General features: G+C 50.8%; 1 protein-coding gene across 1 annotated transcript in view; it reads left to right on the plus strand.

The window, feature by feature from the left end:
• The window catches only part of LOC104986731 (putative short-chain dehydrogenase/reductase family 42E member 2), a 19988-nt gene that overhangs the window by 2964 nt on the left and 923 nt on the right, over positions 1–16101 (plus strand). Inside the window, exons 6-12 of the mRNA XM_010837417.1 lie at positions 549–667; positions 1336–1411; positions 5415–5497; positions 7311–7448; positions 7976–8041; positions 9748–9811; positions 11833–11917. Coding sequence (XP_010835719.1) covers positions 549–667; positions 1336–1411; positions 5415–5497; positions 7311–7448; positions 7976–8041; positions 9748–9811; positions 11833–11917 — 631 coding nt within the window. The remainder of the gene's footprint in view (positions 1–548; positions 668–1335; positions 1412–5414; positions 5498–7310; positions 7449–7975; positions 8042–9747; positions 9812–11832; positions 11918–16101) is intronic.

A 16101-nucleotide genomic window follows, 5' to 3' on the forward strand; every position in this document is an offset into this window, starting at 1 on the left:
CTCCCCCATGGAGGGTCTGTGGGCAGCACATCCTTCCTGTTCTGCAGGCGTGCCCAGGCCCTGGCATGGGGCTCAGTGTGACCTCAGTGTGTCTGGGGACACAGGAGTGGAGTTTGCACAGAGGGCTTAGCAGTTGGGAGCAAGAAACGTTGCTGAAGTTCCAAATGAGAAGACCCACCTCTGGGCTCTCAGGGCATGTCCTGCCTTATCCTCCCTCCTGTTTTTCTCTCTGATTCTAGAGTGTGTTTTCCTTATGTCCCCACTGAATGAGACTTTCTTCTGACCTGTCCCTGGCAAGGTGGCCACACTGAGAAGGAAGAGTGAGGCAGCCTGGCCCCCAGGGACTCTCAAAGCAGGGGCTTGACCCCTCCCCAAGTTAAGGGAAGGAGGCCCTTCCCTCCTGAGGCAGGATGTGTGCTGGAGGGTGGGTGGAGGACTCATCCAAGGAGGTCCCCAGGGGCACCCCTCAGCCAACTCCCTACTCACATCAGCGCTGTGTGTGTGTGTGTGTGTGTGTGTGTGTGTTGCTGTGTGACCTGTCGCTGCAGTTTGTGTCCGCCAGCGGGTTCCAAGGCTTGTCTACACCAGTACCGTCAATGTCGCATTCGGCGGGAAGCCTATAGAACAAGGCGATGAGGACTCGGTGCCATATTTCCCACTGGAGAAGGTACCTGGCTTCCTGGAGAGGTGGGCAGGGCGGACCTGGGATCCACAGTTCAAAGGGTAGGGATGGGCAGAGCCAGGGTCAACTTCACAACTCAGGGTGAGACCCAGGAGCAAAAAGTCCCCAAACAGCATGGTTCAAGCCCTCTCCTACTTCAGTCATGCCAGCAAGGGCTTTGAAATCACACAGACCTGGCCTTGAACCAGCAAAGCAACTTTCTACTGTGGGACCCTGAGCAGATCACTTCACTTGGAGGCTCTCCTTCTACACCTGGGCATGATAACAGCACTCTGTGGGGATGTGGAGAGCTGGAAATGAGACGATTATGTGAAAATGCCACGTGAGCACAAGGATTCCATGTAAACAGTCCATCTGACATGCATCCAGCATCCACATCCCAGCGCAGCCAATGACCCAGTGCAGGCGACGTGGCTGACGGGAAGCTCCATTGTTACTGCTCTGAACTCTCTCCTCTGTTCGTGGCTCCCACCCAGAGGGAGAGGAGCGGCAGTAGGGCTCAGGGCTTGGCCATTTCCCGGTGAGGGTCCCAGAAGTGAACTCCCGTATGGTCAGAAGCAAAAGTGCAGCCCTGGGGCCAGGAGGGCTGGGTGGTGTGATCAGCAGTGTCCCTGACCCCATCTGGTGGCTCTATTCTCCCTGTCCTTGAACAGCACATGGACCACTACTCCCGAACCAAAGCCATCGCTGACCAGTTGATCCTCATGGCCAATGGGACGCCTCTCCCAGGTAAGTACTGGGGGCCTGCTCACAGCCAACATGCGTGTCCCCTACTGCCTCCCTGAAGGACATGAGCAATTCTCGCTTTTAGCTGGTATGTTTCTGAGGCCCAGCTTCCTTCTAAAGGACACTTCCCCAGGGCCTTGGACATTCATCATCCAACACATTCTGAGCACCCACACCCAACAGGGATACAGCCTGGAGAACATCAGATCCAGTCTCTGCCCTCACGTTGCTCATGGTCTGGTGGGGAGACACTTGGGTTAGCCCAAGTCTAGCCCTCTTTTCTGCCACATAGGCGGGCATCCAGTATGGGGGAATCCTCTTCTAGATAAAAAGAGTACAAATTTATGAATATGCAGTGAGGCGTGGTGCTCTGGAAGGGCTGTGCAAGTGAGGGACGCTTCAGGAACTCCCAGAAAAATTGGCCTTGGCTGCCCAACTGGATTACCTCTTCTTATCATATTGTCATAAAGAATAATAATAGAATAAGGACTGGTGGCAGCATGGTGCAGTGGCTAAACACCCACATACCAGCATCAGACTGAACTGAGTTCAAACCCCAGCTCCACCACCTTTCAGCAAAAGTCTCCTATCTCTTGACAGCATCTGTGTAAGGCAAGAGACCCAGTTTCTTTCCAAACTCAGGAGTTAAATATATTAAAAGCCCTTGCTATCCAAATTATATTTGCTTTTTGAAATTCAGAAACTAAAAAGAATCAGAAAAGCTGGTTTCTCTCACTGTCTACACTCAGGAGCCAAGTGGATTTAGAGGGTGAAGGTTGCTTGGTATCATAATCCCCAAATTTACAGGACAGAAAACCGAAGCTAAGAGGTTAACTGACCTAGATCAAGGTCACACGGCTCTTAGGTGGCAGACGTAGGGTTTGAAAAGGCACCTCCCCCCAGGGGAGTCTAACACCAGAGCCTGGGGCTAACCACTTAGCCCCAGGCTCCACTTAGTGCTCCACTTAGCTGTGGCTGAGTGGTCTCTGAGCATGAACACTTCCCCCTAAAATCCCCCACACCTCACCCCTCACCCTGGACCTGTCAGGCCTCAGTTGTTTATCCCAGTACGAATATCCAGCTGTGTTTCCCAGAAGTTTGAGCCTGCGCAGTAGAACTCTCTTCTCTATCAGGGCCTCCCCTGGATGGACCTGCGCTCCTACAAGTCAGACACCTAATCCTCCAGCTGAGAATTATTTATACAAGCATCCCCAGCTTTCCATGGTCAGGACAGTCATGGATACCCTGGGCCCCACCCCTCTGTGACGTAGCTGCCCAGTACCCCACTGGCCAATGTCAGGTGCAGCCCAACCAGCCTTCCCCCAACCCCCACTCCATGCCCAGGTGACCCAGAGTTTAAAATTAGCTCCAGGCTGTCTACAGAAAAGCTCACCTGATACCTGCCTCGCAGGAGGCCTGCCACAGTCTCCCTGGGTGATTTCCAGTCCCTGCTCCCCCAGCTGGTCCCTGAGAGACTCTGCCTCTAGCCTGGCAGGGAGCAGCCTGGGCCCTATAGCAGAGTCTTCAGACTTGCAGACCCAAGCTCCATGTGAAGGCTCTGTGTCTTTATGTCTCTGGGTGTGTGAGTGTCCTGGGGCCACCAGCACAAATCACCACTAACCTGGTGGCTCGAAACAGCAGAAATTTCTTCTCTCACAGTTCCTATAGTTCACAGTCAGATGTCTGAAATCCAAGTGTCATTTGGGCTGCGCTCCCTCCAGAAGTGTGTGGGAGAATCCTTCCTTGACTCTTCCGGCCTCTGGTGGCTCCAGGAGCTTGGGGTCCTTCTTTGGTATGTGGCCGCATCACTTGGCGTTGGTCTCCGCCTCTGTCTTCATGTGGCCTCTCCTCTTCTCCCTTTGTGAGTGTCTTATAAAGCCACCTGACATTGGATTTAAGGCTCAACAGGATAATCCATGGAGAAGGCAATGGGACCCCACTCCAGTACTCTTGCCTGGAAAATCCCGTGGACGGAGGAGCCTGGTAGGCTGCAGTCCATGAGGTCGCTAAGAGTCGGACACGACTGAGCGACTTCACTTTCACTTTTCACTTTTATGCATTGGAGAAGGAAATGGCAACCCACTCCAGTGTTCTTGCCTGGAGAATCCCAGGGACAGAGGAGCCTGGTGGGAGGCCGTCTATGGGGTCGCACAGAGTTGGACGCGACTGAAGTGACTTAGCAGTGGCAGCAGGATAATCCAGGATAGTTTCATGTTTAGATCCTTAATTACATCAGCAAAGACCCCTTTTCCAAGTAGGGTAGCATCCATGGGTTCCAGGACACAGACATAACTTTTCGGGGCCCACCATTCAACCCACTACACTGGGCTTTATTGTTAAGTGAGGGTGTTGGAGAAGGAACAGTCAGGATGGCTATAGAGCAGTCAGGAGCAGGCTATGACCCTGTGATACCGTCCCTGGCTAATTTATGAAGAAAAGGGAATTTATACTGGAAGGATATGTGATAGCTTCTGGAAAATATCATCCAGAAAATGACCACCAGGGTTTAGAAATGACAGGGTCGGGGTGATTCTAGGGAGCTGGGAGGCAGTATCTGGTGATCAGTCTCTCAGGGTGAGCCCACTCTAAGGATTTTAGATCCATGTTAGTGGGATGCACAGAGTTATGTTCCTGGGTGAGAAGATGGCATTGACTCAGCCTGGGTCTTGGAACGCCACCTCAGAGAAAAGAAGTGTATCTACACTGACATTCCACCACCCCCAACCTGGTGCAAAGGGGAAGGAGCTTCCAAAGAAAGGTGGGCTTCTGGTCCCAGAGGATGGCATACACTCAGCTCCCCAAACTGGGAGCAGGCTGCTTGGGGAACCTGAGCCTTGGGGGAAGTGGAACATCTACCAGGAGGCACTATCTCAGTTAAGGAGATGGGGTTGGGAGTCAAATAATTTACAAATAGTAACTGAAAAAAATTTTAAATAAATTAGAATAAATTGAAATTTTTGTAGACTTTCTTAAGACTTGAATATGTTTGGGGCAGCTCTTCAGGCTATATACCCCTAGACCTCCCCCCACAGGGTGACAGGCTCCCACTTCCACCAATGGGGACCCCTCAGCAGAGAATTTGGGAAGCCCTGGACCAAGCTCTATCTTAGTCTGGAGACTCTGCTGACACAGCAGAGAGGGGGGACAGACCTCCAGCTCTCATGCTGATGGCTCTAGTCTTCCTTTCTGGTTGTCTGGAAAGGGTAACTGCAACCACTAGTTACAAAGCATCCAGGTGAAGAGACCAAGGCTGAGAGAGCTGAGGGTCAGGGAGCTGAGTTGTTAGTATTGTGCCACCAGAGGTGTGAGTGGAAACAGCTTGAACCTGGATCTCCATCTCAGCTCCACTAGGTTGAGCTGTGTGCCCTTAGGCAAATCACATCTCTTCTCTGAGCCTTGGCTCCTCTATCCATAAGACAGGGATAATAACAGCTCTCACCTCCTAGGGCTGCCTGGAGGGGAAAATTCCAGGCTTACCAGAGCATCAGATAAAGGCACCAGACACTAGCAAAACCTCTCTGAGAGCGCTATGGACCTTAGCTAATGACTAGAAGAAAGAAAGAGCTATAGCTATTGGCATGAGGGCATGTGGGTCCATGCACATCTGTAAAATGGGCACAGTAGGACTCTCGTGGGAGTCAAAGGCGATCACATCTATCAGAGCTGGTTAAACTCTCATGGGCCATGCACTTAAGTGTTGCCTCTGTTACTGGCCTGTGAGTTTTGTGAGTTCAGGCACCATTTCTTGGTCCTCCTGGGATTCTTCACAGCATCCATCCCAGGACCCAGTGCAGAGCGAGTGGGGAGGGGGATGATTCTCAATAGTGTTTGTTGAATGACTAGCTGATCTACTGAGAGAATAATTAATTGAATGAGAAAACTCCAAGGACCTGCCTATCCCACTAACCTGTCCAGGTAGGACCAGGAGATGTGGACAGCCTTTCTATCCCCCTTCCTGCTCATCTACCCCTTCCTAGGCCCCTGACTGCGCTCCCCTGTGTCATAGGAGGAGGCTCTCTGAGGACATGTGTGCTCCGGCCCCCAGGGATCTACGGCCCCGAAGAGCAGAGGCACCTGCCCCGTGTGGCGGTACGTTGTTCCCACCTGAGGCCGGAGGCACGGGGGGGAACCCGGCTGGAATTGTGTGAATGAGGACCCGTGGTCCCCATGTCAGTCTTGGGTCAGTGCCCCAGAGGGGGACCCTCGGTTCTGGGATAACTCCTGCCCCCAACAGGCCCACCAGGAACAGAGTTCTTGGGGGTACTCCAGCCAGGCCTGGTACCCATAGAGAAGACGTGGAGTTACAACCCCAGAGAGGCAGAAGAAACTGTTGCCCTGCCCAGATGTGGGCTCCCTGAGGGCCAGAGGGCTCATCTCATGCTGCTGGCACCAGGGTCTCCACACAGAAAGCCTCTCTCCAAACAAAGCTGGGTGCCAGGGATATGGCTGCAAGGGGCTCTAGATCCTGTCCTCAGATTTCTCACAACCTAGTCAAGGAGACAGGTGCCACAGTCACAGATTCAGGGTGGTATGGGTTGAGGTGAGAGGGAGAAGATGGGAAGACAGCAGAGAGGGCCTGGCAGGGGGAGTCCAGGAGGGCTTCCTGGAGGAAGTGACACCTGTGCTGTTTGAATAGGGAATGAGCTAACCAAGCAAAGCAGGTAGTGGAGAGAAGGTGATCCAAATACAGGAGAGAGTTTGGGCACAATGCTGGAAATGAAAACCGGTTCCAGGTTTGGGGATGTACTTCCATGGTGGGTGAGACAGTAAAGAATCTGCCTGCAATGCAGGAGACCCAGGTTCAATCCCTAGGTCGGGAAGATTCCTGGAGAAGAGAATGGCTACCCATTACAGTATTCTTGCCTGGGAAATGCCATGGACAGAGGAGCCTGGTGGGCTCCAATCCATGGGGTCACAAAGAGCTGAACACAACTGAGCGACTAACAGTGAACAAAACAGACAATTCTGCCCCCCTCCCTGTGGGCTTTATATTCCCACAGGAAGGGAGACAGAATAAACACCTTACATGACAAGGAATATTCGAAGGTGGGGGGACTGTGGAGAAAGAGGAAAAGTGCTGTGGGGTGGGGGAAAGCTGGGGTGCCAACAGTCAGGAAGCCTCTTCGAGCAGGGACGTTAAGCACCTTGAGGTGACCGGTGTATCACACAGATAGGCAGAACCTTCCAGGCAGAGGGCACGGGAGGTCCAAAGCCCTGAGGTGTGAACCTGCTGGCATGTTCCAGGCAGGAGGACGAGGGCTAGAGCTGAGTGAGACCGAGGGGTTTGGTGGGAGACAAGTCAGAGAGTAGCTGCGTCCAGAGCAGAAGGGTCTCCTTAGCCATCTGACCTACCGGAAAGGAGTCTCAAAGGTTCTGAGCAGAGGAGACGTGGTTTGACTTAGGATTAAAAAAGATCCCCAGCTGCATGGAGAACAGCCCACAGGGGCTGAGGGTGGAAGTGGGGGACCAGTTAGGAGGCTATTTCAGTGTCCAGGTGAGAGATGGGGTGGCAGTCAAGGCAGTAAGCAGTGGCTAGACGCTGGACTGATTGTAACAGCTGAGACAACTGGGTTTGCAGATGGGTTGGGTGCAGAGAGGGAGGGAGGGAGGCGACAGCCAGAGTGGGCTGCAGAGCTTTGGCCTTAGCCCTGGGTGCTGTGGGCCGAGGGGAAGCAGGGGTGGCCAGTTGGGGTCGGGCACTCACAGGACAGGGCAAGTCCGCCTTGTCTATCTGGCAACCAAACGGGCCACCAAGTGGAGATGTCTGTCAGGAAGGTTTAGTGGGGCTGGGACAGAGGGGTCTGACCTGAAGCTAGAAATTTGGGAGCTGTCTGCACAGAGAAGGAATTAAAAGCCATTCCAGGCTTTGTCAGTGTTTCTTACCCTGTCCCCCCTCCACCAGAGCTACATTAAGAAGAGGTTGTTCATGTTCCGATTTGGGGACCGACGGACGCAGATGAACTGGGTCCATGTTCGCAATCTGGTGCAGGCACACGTGCTGGCCGCCGAAGCCCTCACTGCCGCCAAGGGCCACGTGGCTGTGAGTCTCCTGCAGTGCTCCCCTTCCTTACCCCCCAGGCTGCAGGTAGGTGCCCCCCATCCCTACAGGATTCCTGGCTCACACACAACAGATCTCCCCAACTCAAGTTGCCTCATGGGCTTGTCAGCCCAGGAAAGCTGGGGGGTGGCTGATACTTTTTAGAGCATTGTTAGCTCCTTGAAATGACCCTGGGAGGCAGGTGGTGTTGATCCCAGAGTGACAGTCACCAAATGCTAAGCATCTTACATACATTGTTATAGTTCACCTTTAGAGCAGCCCAAGAGGGAGATCCCATTATTATGCTCCCATTTCTCAGATGAAGAAACTGAGGCACAGAGTTTAAGTGACTCTGTCGAGGTCATACAGCTAGTCAGTTGGCAGCCCCGGAATCCAAAGGGACTTGTTCAGATCTTTCTCCAGGGCTGCTTGGGAGAATGGGGAGTTGGGCAGCTTCTAGGAGCCGTCAGAGAGGACGGGGTCAGGTGATGGCCTGTGCCTGACATCCCCCTCCCCGCGTGTCCCCTCAGAGTGGGCAGGCGTACTACATCAATGACGGGGAGAGCGTCAACCTCTTCGAGTGGATGGCCCCACTGGTAGGTGCCCAGACAACGCCACCAACCCAAGTGAGAATTCCGGGATCCCCACGTCTTCTTTCCCTGTCACCTTTTCCTCCTTCCAAAAGCTCAGAAGGTTTCACATTAAAGGCCAGCTCTGGCAACAGTGTCCATTTGGGAGACACTGGACCTGGGTCATGACCACCCCTTTAGGAGGCCAGGAGCTCCCCGAGTTTGCCACGGTCCCTCTCAGCCTGCTTCCTGATTTATGTTGATGCCTTGTGAAGTTTGCCTTGTGGGCCCCCCACCTCCGTACTATATAGGGAGGCCCTGAAAGAGGTAAGTAGGAGGTGGACAAAGCCCAAAGGGAGGTGCTTCACAAAGGGAGGCACAGCCCCCACGCTGAGAATCCCAGCCTCCTCTCCCAGCAGCCTACAGACTCCTTGAAGGGGTCGACCAGAAACCCCACACTGGAGGATATATCTTTGGGGTATTCAGGCCATAGGCCATACAGTTCACCTATTGAAAGCATACAAGCCAATGGTTTTTAGTATTTTAAGAGTTGTATGACCATCACCAAAACACGTTTTAGAACATTTTGTCACCTTCCCCAAAAAGAAAGTGAAAGTGAAGTCGCTCAGTCGTGTCCGACTCGTTGTGACACTATGGACTGTAGCCTACCAGGCTCCTCTGTCCATGGGATTTTCTAGGCAATAGTACTAGAGTGGATTGCCATTTCCTTCTCCAGGGGATCTTCCCAACCCAGGGATTGAACCCTGGTCTCCTGCATTGTAGACAGACGCTTTACCTTCTGAGCCACCAGGGAAGTCCCAAAAAGAACCCCTCCAAAAACCAGACTCTTTGGCTGTCATTTCTGTTTACCTCTCCTCCCACCCCACCCCTAGCCATAGGCAACCACTAACCTCCTCCCTGCTTCTATAGACTTGCCTGTTCTGGACATTTCCTATGAACAGAATCATACATTTGGGCTCTGTGTTAAGTTTCTCTCATTTAGCATAATGTTTTCAGGTTCATCCATCTTGTGGATGTGTCATATCGGCGCTGCATTCTTTTTTATTACCAAAAAAAAAATATTCCATTCAGTGGATATGCCAAATTTTGTTAATCCATTCATCAGTTGATAGAAATTTCAGTTTTCCCTTTGGGGGTGTTATCAGTAATGCTATTATGAACATTTGTGTATAAATAGTTGTGTGGACATACATTCTCATTTCTCTTGGGTCTACACCTGGGAGTGGAATTCCTGGGTCATACATTCCCAGGTGGTGCTAGTGGTAAAGAATCTGCCTGCCAGGGCAAGAGATGTGGGTTTGATCCCTGGGTCGGGAAGATCCCCTGAAGGAGGGCATGGTAACCCATCCAGTATTTTTGTCTGGAGACTCCCCATGGACAGAGGAACCTGGCGGGCTATCGTAAATTCTATATAAGTGCCTTAGTGTGTGTTTGGGTGAAGCAGATGTAAAAAATGACTAGATGGGAATGAGCCCAAGTTTAAAAACCCACTCTGTGCAACCAGCTCCCACTTAATTTTCCAGGTTATAGCATGGATTTCATTTAAAGACTGGTGTAAACGTAGGGCTGGCTGTGGGGTCTGCCCGCTTTGGTGGGCAGCTGAGGAGGGGCCAGGGGGTGCTCTGATAACTCTGGGGTAAAGGCAGTATGTGGCCTCTGCACGCTAGCCCTTCAGGTTCTGTTTTCTCGCCTCAAGCCATGTTTCCTTGCAGTTTGAGAAGCTGGGGTACAGCCAGCCGTGGATCCAGGTTCCTACTTCCTGGGTTTACCTGTCAGGTAAGGAAGGGAGTGTGTGTGTGAGAAAACCCTCCATGTGCCAGATGCACATGCATTATCGTCCCCATGTTCAGTCACTCAGTTGTGTCTGACTCTTTGCAACCCCATGGACTGCAGCACGCCAGGCTTCCCTGTCCTTCACTATCTCCCGGAGCTTGCTCAAACTCATGTCCCTCGAGTTGGTGATGCCGTCCAACTATCTTATCCTCTGTCATCCCCTTCTCCTCCTGCCTTCAATCTTTCCCAGCATCAGGGTCTTTTCTAATAAGTCATCTCTTCATATCAGGTGGCCAAAGTATTGGAGTTTCAGCTTCAGCATCAGTCTTTACAATGAATATTCAGGATTGATTTCCTTTAAGATTGACTGGTTTGATCTCCTTGCTGTCTAAGGGACTCTCAAGAATCTTCTCCAACACCACAGTTCAGAAAGCATCAATGCGTTACTTCATTTTAAACCCAGAGCCAGGACCTAGCTGAGATGAGTGGGGCCATGAGGGCACGAAATTTAAGGAAACCCGCACTCTCAGGAGTCAAATGCTCCAAGCCTGATCTGCACTTGCCCAGCCCTGAGAGCAAGTGCCTCCTTAAATTTGCCCTCAAGGAACCTTACTCCCCTCACCCTAGTCCTGGCCCTGTTTAAAGTCTATCCCACTTCCCAGGTGGGTATGATTAGGCCCATTGTAAAGATGAGGCAACTGAGGCCCCGACAAGTTAGCAGCCTGCCCACAATGCCATGCTGAGAAAGCAGGAGAGGCAGAATTCACACTGTGCTCGGCTGACTCCATAGCCCACTTCCAGCCCCTCTGCTGTGCTGGAAGGTGCTTAGCCAGGTAGAGGAGAGGCTGCCCCATCCACCAGGGTCAACCTGGAGTTAAGGCTGCTTTGGGACATGTTGAGGTTCAGTTTTGACCCTGGGCCTTTCCTGGTGGCTCAACAGTAAAAAAGTCTGCCTGCAGTGTAGGAGACCCAGGCTTGATCCCTGGGTTGGGAAGATCCCCTGGAGAAGGGAATGACAACCCACTCCAGTATTCTTGCTTGGAGAATTCCATGGACAGAGGATCCTGGCAGGCTACAGTCCATAGGGTTGCAAAGAGTCAGACACGACTGAGCGACTAACACTTTCACTTTCGCCTCCTCAGTCTTTACTCTCACGGCCCGGTGTCTCTCTGCTGGCCTCCTTCCAACTGGAATGCTGAGCGTGTGTCAGGCATGGAGTGATCAGCCCCAGGGGATAAGTGGCCCTCCAGTCACAGATAATTGAGTTCCTGGAAAACCTCAGCTGGATCTGTTGCTCTTTAAGAGCACTGGCATGCTTGCCATTGAAAGCTGGGGTTTGCAGACTTCTCTCTCCCAGGGCACCGGCACAGAACGGCTTCCCCTGCACAGCATCTCCAAGAGTGACACTCCTGACCCCCAGCTGAGAAAAGTTCAACTGCAGGTTCTGGCAGTTTTAGTGAATTACCTATGAATTCCCAGTTCCCAGTGAGCTATCTGTAACAGTGCTTCTTACCCTTGGCTGCACAGTAGAATCACCCGGGAGCTTTTAAAATCTAGAAATGCCTCAGCCACATCCCAGACCTATTATCTCAGCATTCTGCAGGTACAAGGGGGTGGGGGAAGCTGGAATATTTTTTAAAAAGTGATCCAGTATAAAGCGCATGTTGAGTTCAATCACTGCCCCAACTTCTTTCTCTCTGACTCAAGAGAGCATACCGGAATAGAAGTCAGTGAGAGAGACATGATTGTAGATATCACTTTGAATCTGCTCAGATTGATTTTAAGATGTCAGGCTTTTAATATTAATAACAACTTACTTGTGACATATTTCATCACCAAGCAAGGTGCCCCAGGCTGTGCTGAGAAACTGATTTAAAGGAATCCCAAGGACAGAAAAATGTTGGCAAAGTGAAGACTACTCCTAGCAAAGCAAATAATGCCCCCCAACTGACTTGCCCCTGAGAGCCTCCCTGGAGTTTGTGAAGAGCAGGCACCTGTTCACTGGTCCCTCTCTCCCCACACAGCCATGGTGATGGAGTATTTGCATCTGGCCCTGAGGCCCATCTGCAGCCTCCCGCCGCTGCTCACCCGGAGTGAGGTAAGTGGGCTGCTGTGAGGGGAGCCCCTGTGCCCTTCTTCCTGCCCCTTCTCCACTCCTACTCTGACACCATAACTGGATGCTTGTCTGAGGTCTCAGAATCTCCCATGTGCGCCCAAATCTAGGGCCAGCTCTTTTATCATGTCCCAGCCTCTGGGCTTTGGCTTAGGCTGTGCTCTCTTGGTCTGAAGGGTGACAGCTCCAAGCCCATTCTTCATCACTGTCATTTCATTCATAAGCAGCTTGCCTTCCCAGCCAGACTGGAGGCTCCCGAAGGCAGGTTCCATGACATTCACCTTCTGGAATGTCTCCACTCCCCAACAGCTGTCACTGTGCACACACAGCCTGTTGACTCAAGGCTCACAGTTTGAGGCTCACAATTCCTGCTCACTGAATAAGTATATATTAATTAAGGACCTACTGTGTTAAGGACACTGTTCTCAAATAACAATGATGCATTTTCTATTGCATATGGAGTTTAAAAGAGATGTTTTGTTTTTATTTAAACATTACTTTTTCATTTATTTCTTTCTTTATTCTTAGGTGCACTAGGTCTTCATCGCTATATGCAGGCTTTCTCTAGTTGTGATGAGCGGGGGCTACTCTTCCTGAGGAGCATCGGCTCGAGGTGCAGGGGCTTCAGTAGTAACAACACACAGGCTCAGTAGTTGTAGCCCACAGGCTCAGTAGTTGTGGTGGAAGGGCTTTAGTTGCTCTGAGGCATGTGGAACATTCCCAGACCAGGGATTGAACCCATGTCCCCTGCATTAGCAGGCACATTCTTATCCACTGTACCAGCAGGGAAGTCCTAAAAGAGAGGATGTTTTAATGCAGATTGTAAATAGTAAAGCAACAGTGGTGTTCGGTGTTACTTGCAAAATCCTTCCTTTCTCCCTTGACTGTCCCTGATGCACTGCTAAGTTAGGAAGGCCAAAAAGATTAGTATCTCATTTAATGGTGAAAAATTGTGAGCACTAGAGTGAACCAATCATTGATTGGTTCAGGGCTTCCCAGGCGGCTCAGTGGTAAAGAATCCGCCTGCCAACGCAGGAGACGCAGGAGACGTGGGTTTGATCCCTGGGCCGAGAAGATCCCCTGGAGGAGGAAATGGCAAACCACACTGTATTTTTGCCTGGAAAATCCCATGGCCAGAGGAACCTGGTCCCAAAGAGTTGGACACAACTGAGTATGCATACACACACCAAGGTCCCACCTAGAATTGACTTCACACTCAAAGCTCAGTGCTCCCCACCTCAGAGAATCAAGAATGGGCCATGAAAAGAAGCAGTTCCCTATGGTTTCTCCTTTTAACCATCTGGACTAGCACAGAAAAGAGAAAAATAAAAATAGGGACCATCTATTGTGTGATGATGAAATACCAGGCACTGTGTTTATCTCATTTAATCTTGACAACCACTACGCACTGTGGATTCTGTTATCACTTCCATGTACAGAGGAGGAAATGAAACACACAGTTAGGGGAGGGGGAGAGGGTGAAATAACCTGCCCATCACTATTTACTTATGTAGCAGCACTGAGATTTGAACCCAGACTAGACCTAAAAGATTCCAAGCTTAACCATTAGCTTGTGAAATGTCAGGAATCATATTCACATAAAATAGCTGCCAAGGTGCTGCTGAATTGTGGTCGGGCTGGGCGCTGGCTCCTCTGTCTTTCCCCTGTCTGTCTCTGGTTTCCTTGTTCAATTTTGGAGCAAAGGATCCCTAGTTAGTTGTGAAGTTTCTGGGCACCGTGGCTCAGGCGCCCTCTGCTGGCCAATCTATGACATACTAACCAGCCCTCTAGTTTGACTTCCTAGCCTTTTTTCATTCGTTTCACATGTATTGAGCTCCTACTGTATGCCAGGCATTGTTCTAAGGAATGAAGGTAGGGCTGACCTTACTTCCTATTCACATATACTGTTCAAAAGAGGATTTTTTTTTATTGAAGAATAGTTGATTTACAGTGTCTTAATTACTGCTATATAGCAAAGTGATTGTTATATATCCTTACATTCTTTTTTAAATATTCTTTTCCATTATGGTTTGGGGCTTCCCTTGTGGCTCAGCTAGTAAAGAATCTGCCTGCAGTGCGGGAGACCTGGATTTGATCCCTGGGTTGGGAAGATCCCCTGGAGAAGGGAACGGCTACCCACTCCAATATTCTGGCCTGGAGAATTCCATGGACTGTATAAGTCCATGGGGTCGCAAAGAGTTGGACACGACTGAGCGACTTTCAAATATATATATAATCTTGGGGGAGTTGTGTTGGGTCTTTGTTGCTGCATGCAGGCTTTCTCTAATTGCAATGAGCGGGGACTACTCTTCTTTCTGATGCTTCTCACTGTAGTGGCTTCTCTTGCTATGGAACACAGGCTGTAGGTATATAGGCTTCAGTAGTTGCAGCTTGTGGGCCCTAGAGTGCGGGCTCAGTAGTTGGAGCCCACAGGCTTTAGCTGCTCTTTGGCACATGGAATCTTCCTGGACCAGGGATCAAACCCATGTCTCCTGCATTGCCAGGTGGATTCTTATCCACTGTACCACCAGGGATGTCCATATCATAGAATATTGAATATAATTCTCTGTGCTATACAGGCCCTTGTTGTTTATTAAGAGAGGATGTTTTAATGCAGATTATAAACAGTAATAATCTGTTAATCCCTGGTGGCTCAGCCAGTAGAGTCCACCTGCAATGAGGGAATCCTGGGTTCGATCCCTGGGTCAGGAAGATCCCTTGGAGAAGGAAATGGCAACCCACTCCAGTATTCTTGCCTACAGAATTCCATGGACAGAGGAGCCTGGTGGGCTACAGTCCACAAAGAGTTGGACATGACTAAGTGACTAACTTTCACTTTCACAAACAGTAAAGCAACAAGTGGTGTTTGGTATTATATGCAAAATCCTTCCAGTCCACTCTCTGATTTGACTGTCCCTGATGCTCTGGTAAGTTAGGAAGGGCAAAAAGAGTATAATCTCATTTAATGGCGAGCTCACAGTCCATCCAAAGAGGAAGACCGCCCAACAATCAGGCAACTCAAAACACTGTGATAAAGACTGTATTGGGGGAAGTGATGAGAAACTTCAGAGTACACAGAAGAGGCACATAAATCAATTCTGAGGAAGTTAGGGAGGGTTTCCCAAAGGAGGTGATATCCAAGCCTGAGATCTGGGACCCCTGTTTATCTACTTCATAGCTGTATCCCCCAAAGCCCTGAACTTGCTAACTGAGGCAAAAAGAGACAAGAACTGGCCTCTCTCCCTCTCTCCCCACACTAGCATCCAAGATCAGGGGCTTGACCCCAACGGCTGTTACAGGGCCACAGCAGAATCAAGCAGCTAGTGGACTCCTTCCCAGTGTTCAGCTGAGGAACTAAAGCAGAAGAAATGAACCAAGTGGGAGGGTATCCTCCCAGTCCTAACATAGCAGGGAAAGGCATGGGCTAGAATTTAGCTCCCTTGTGTGACCCTGGGCAAGTCGCTTAACCTCTCTGATCAATTTTCAAGAGGAGCCAGTGGTATTAGCATTTCAGAAGATTAAATGAGAGGAGGCCCAGAAAGAATTCAGTCTGACAGGCACGGGGTGCTAGCTCAGCAGTTGTTAGCTCTCGGTACTTCCTTTGAAGCCTGTGGGCCCCAGGACTTCTGCCAGCAAGGAAGGTTGCTCAGGCCCTGGAGAGTCATCACTTCTGCATAATTGAATTCCTCTCTTAGGGAAGCTCAGTTAATAAGCAAGGGAGTGCCCTGGGACCTGCCTGCCCAGACTCGATCTGGGGCTGTGGGCTGAAAAGCTCAGGGTATACCCTGGAGACACTTGTTTCCGGAGAGCTGCACCCAGGCTATAGGCAGAATGTATCAAGGTCCTCCTGAGCCCCAGCATCTTCTAGGCCAAGGAAGGGAGTGCAGAGGTGGGGCCTTTATTTTTGGGGGACTGAGAAATTCAGTAAGGTGAGGAGATGCCGAAAAGACATCGGGGAGGCGACGCCCTCAAAGAAAATGGGAGCGGAAGAGAGAAAGGAAGTCCTCCCCATGAGGACATGGAAGGCGCAAGATCCAACACTTTGGGAGGTCCTTTTAAATCGCTGTGCGACGCAAGGGGAATCCCTACCTTCTCCCGTCCCAGTGAAACAAGGTTGCCTCCCACGCCCACTAGTCCCGCCCCGCGGCTGTCCCGCTCTCCCCGCAGGTGCGCAGTGTGG

The sequence above is a fragment of the Bison bison genome, unplaced genomic scaffold (genome assembly GCF_000754665.1).
Source record: "Bison bison bison isolate TAMUID 2011002044 unplaced genomic scaffold, Bison_UMD1.0 scf7180017864072, whole genome shotgun sequence".
Lineage (NCBI taxonomy): Eukaryota > Metazoa > Chordata > Mammalia > Artiodactyla > Bovidae > Bison > Bison bison.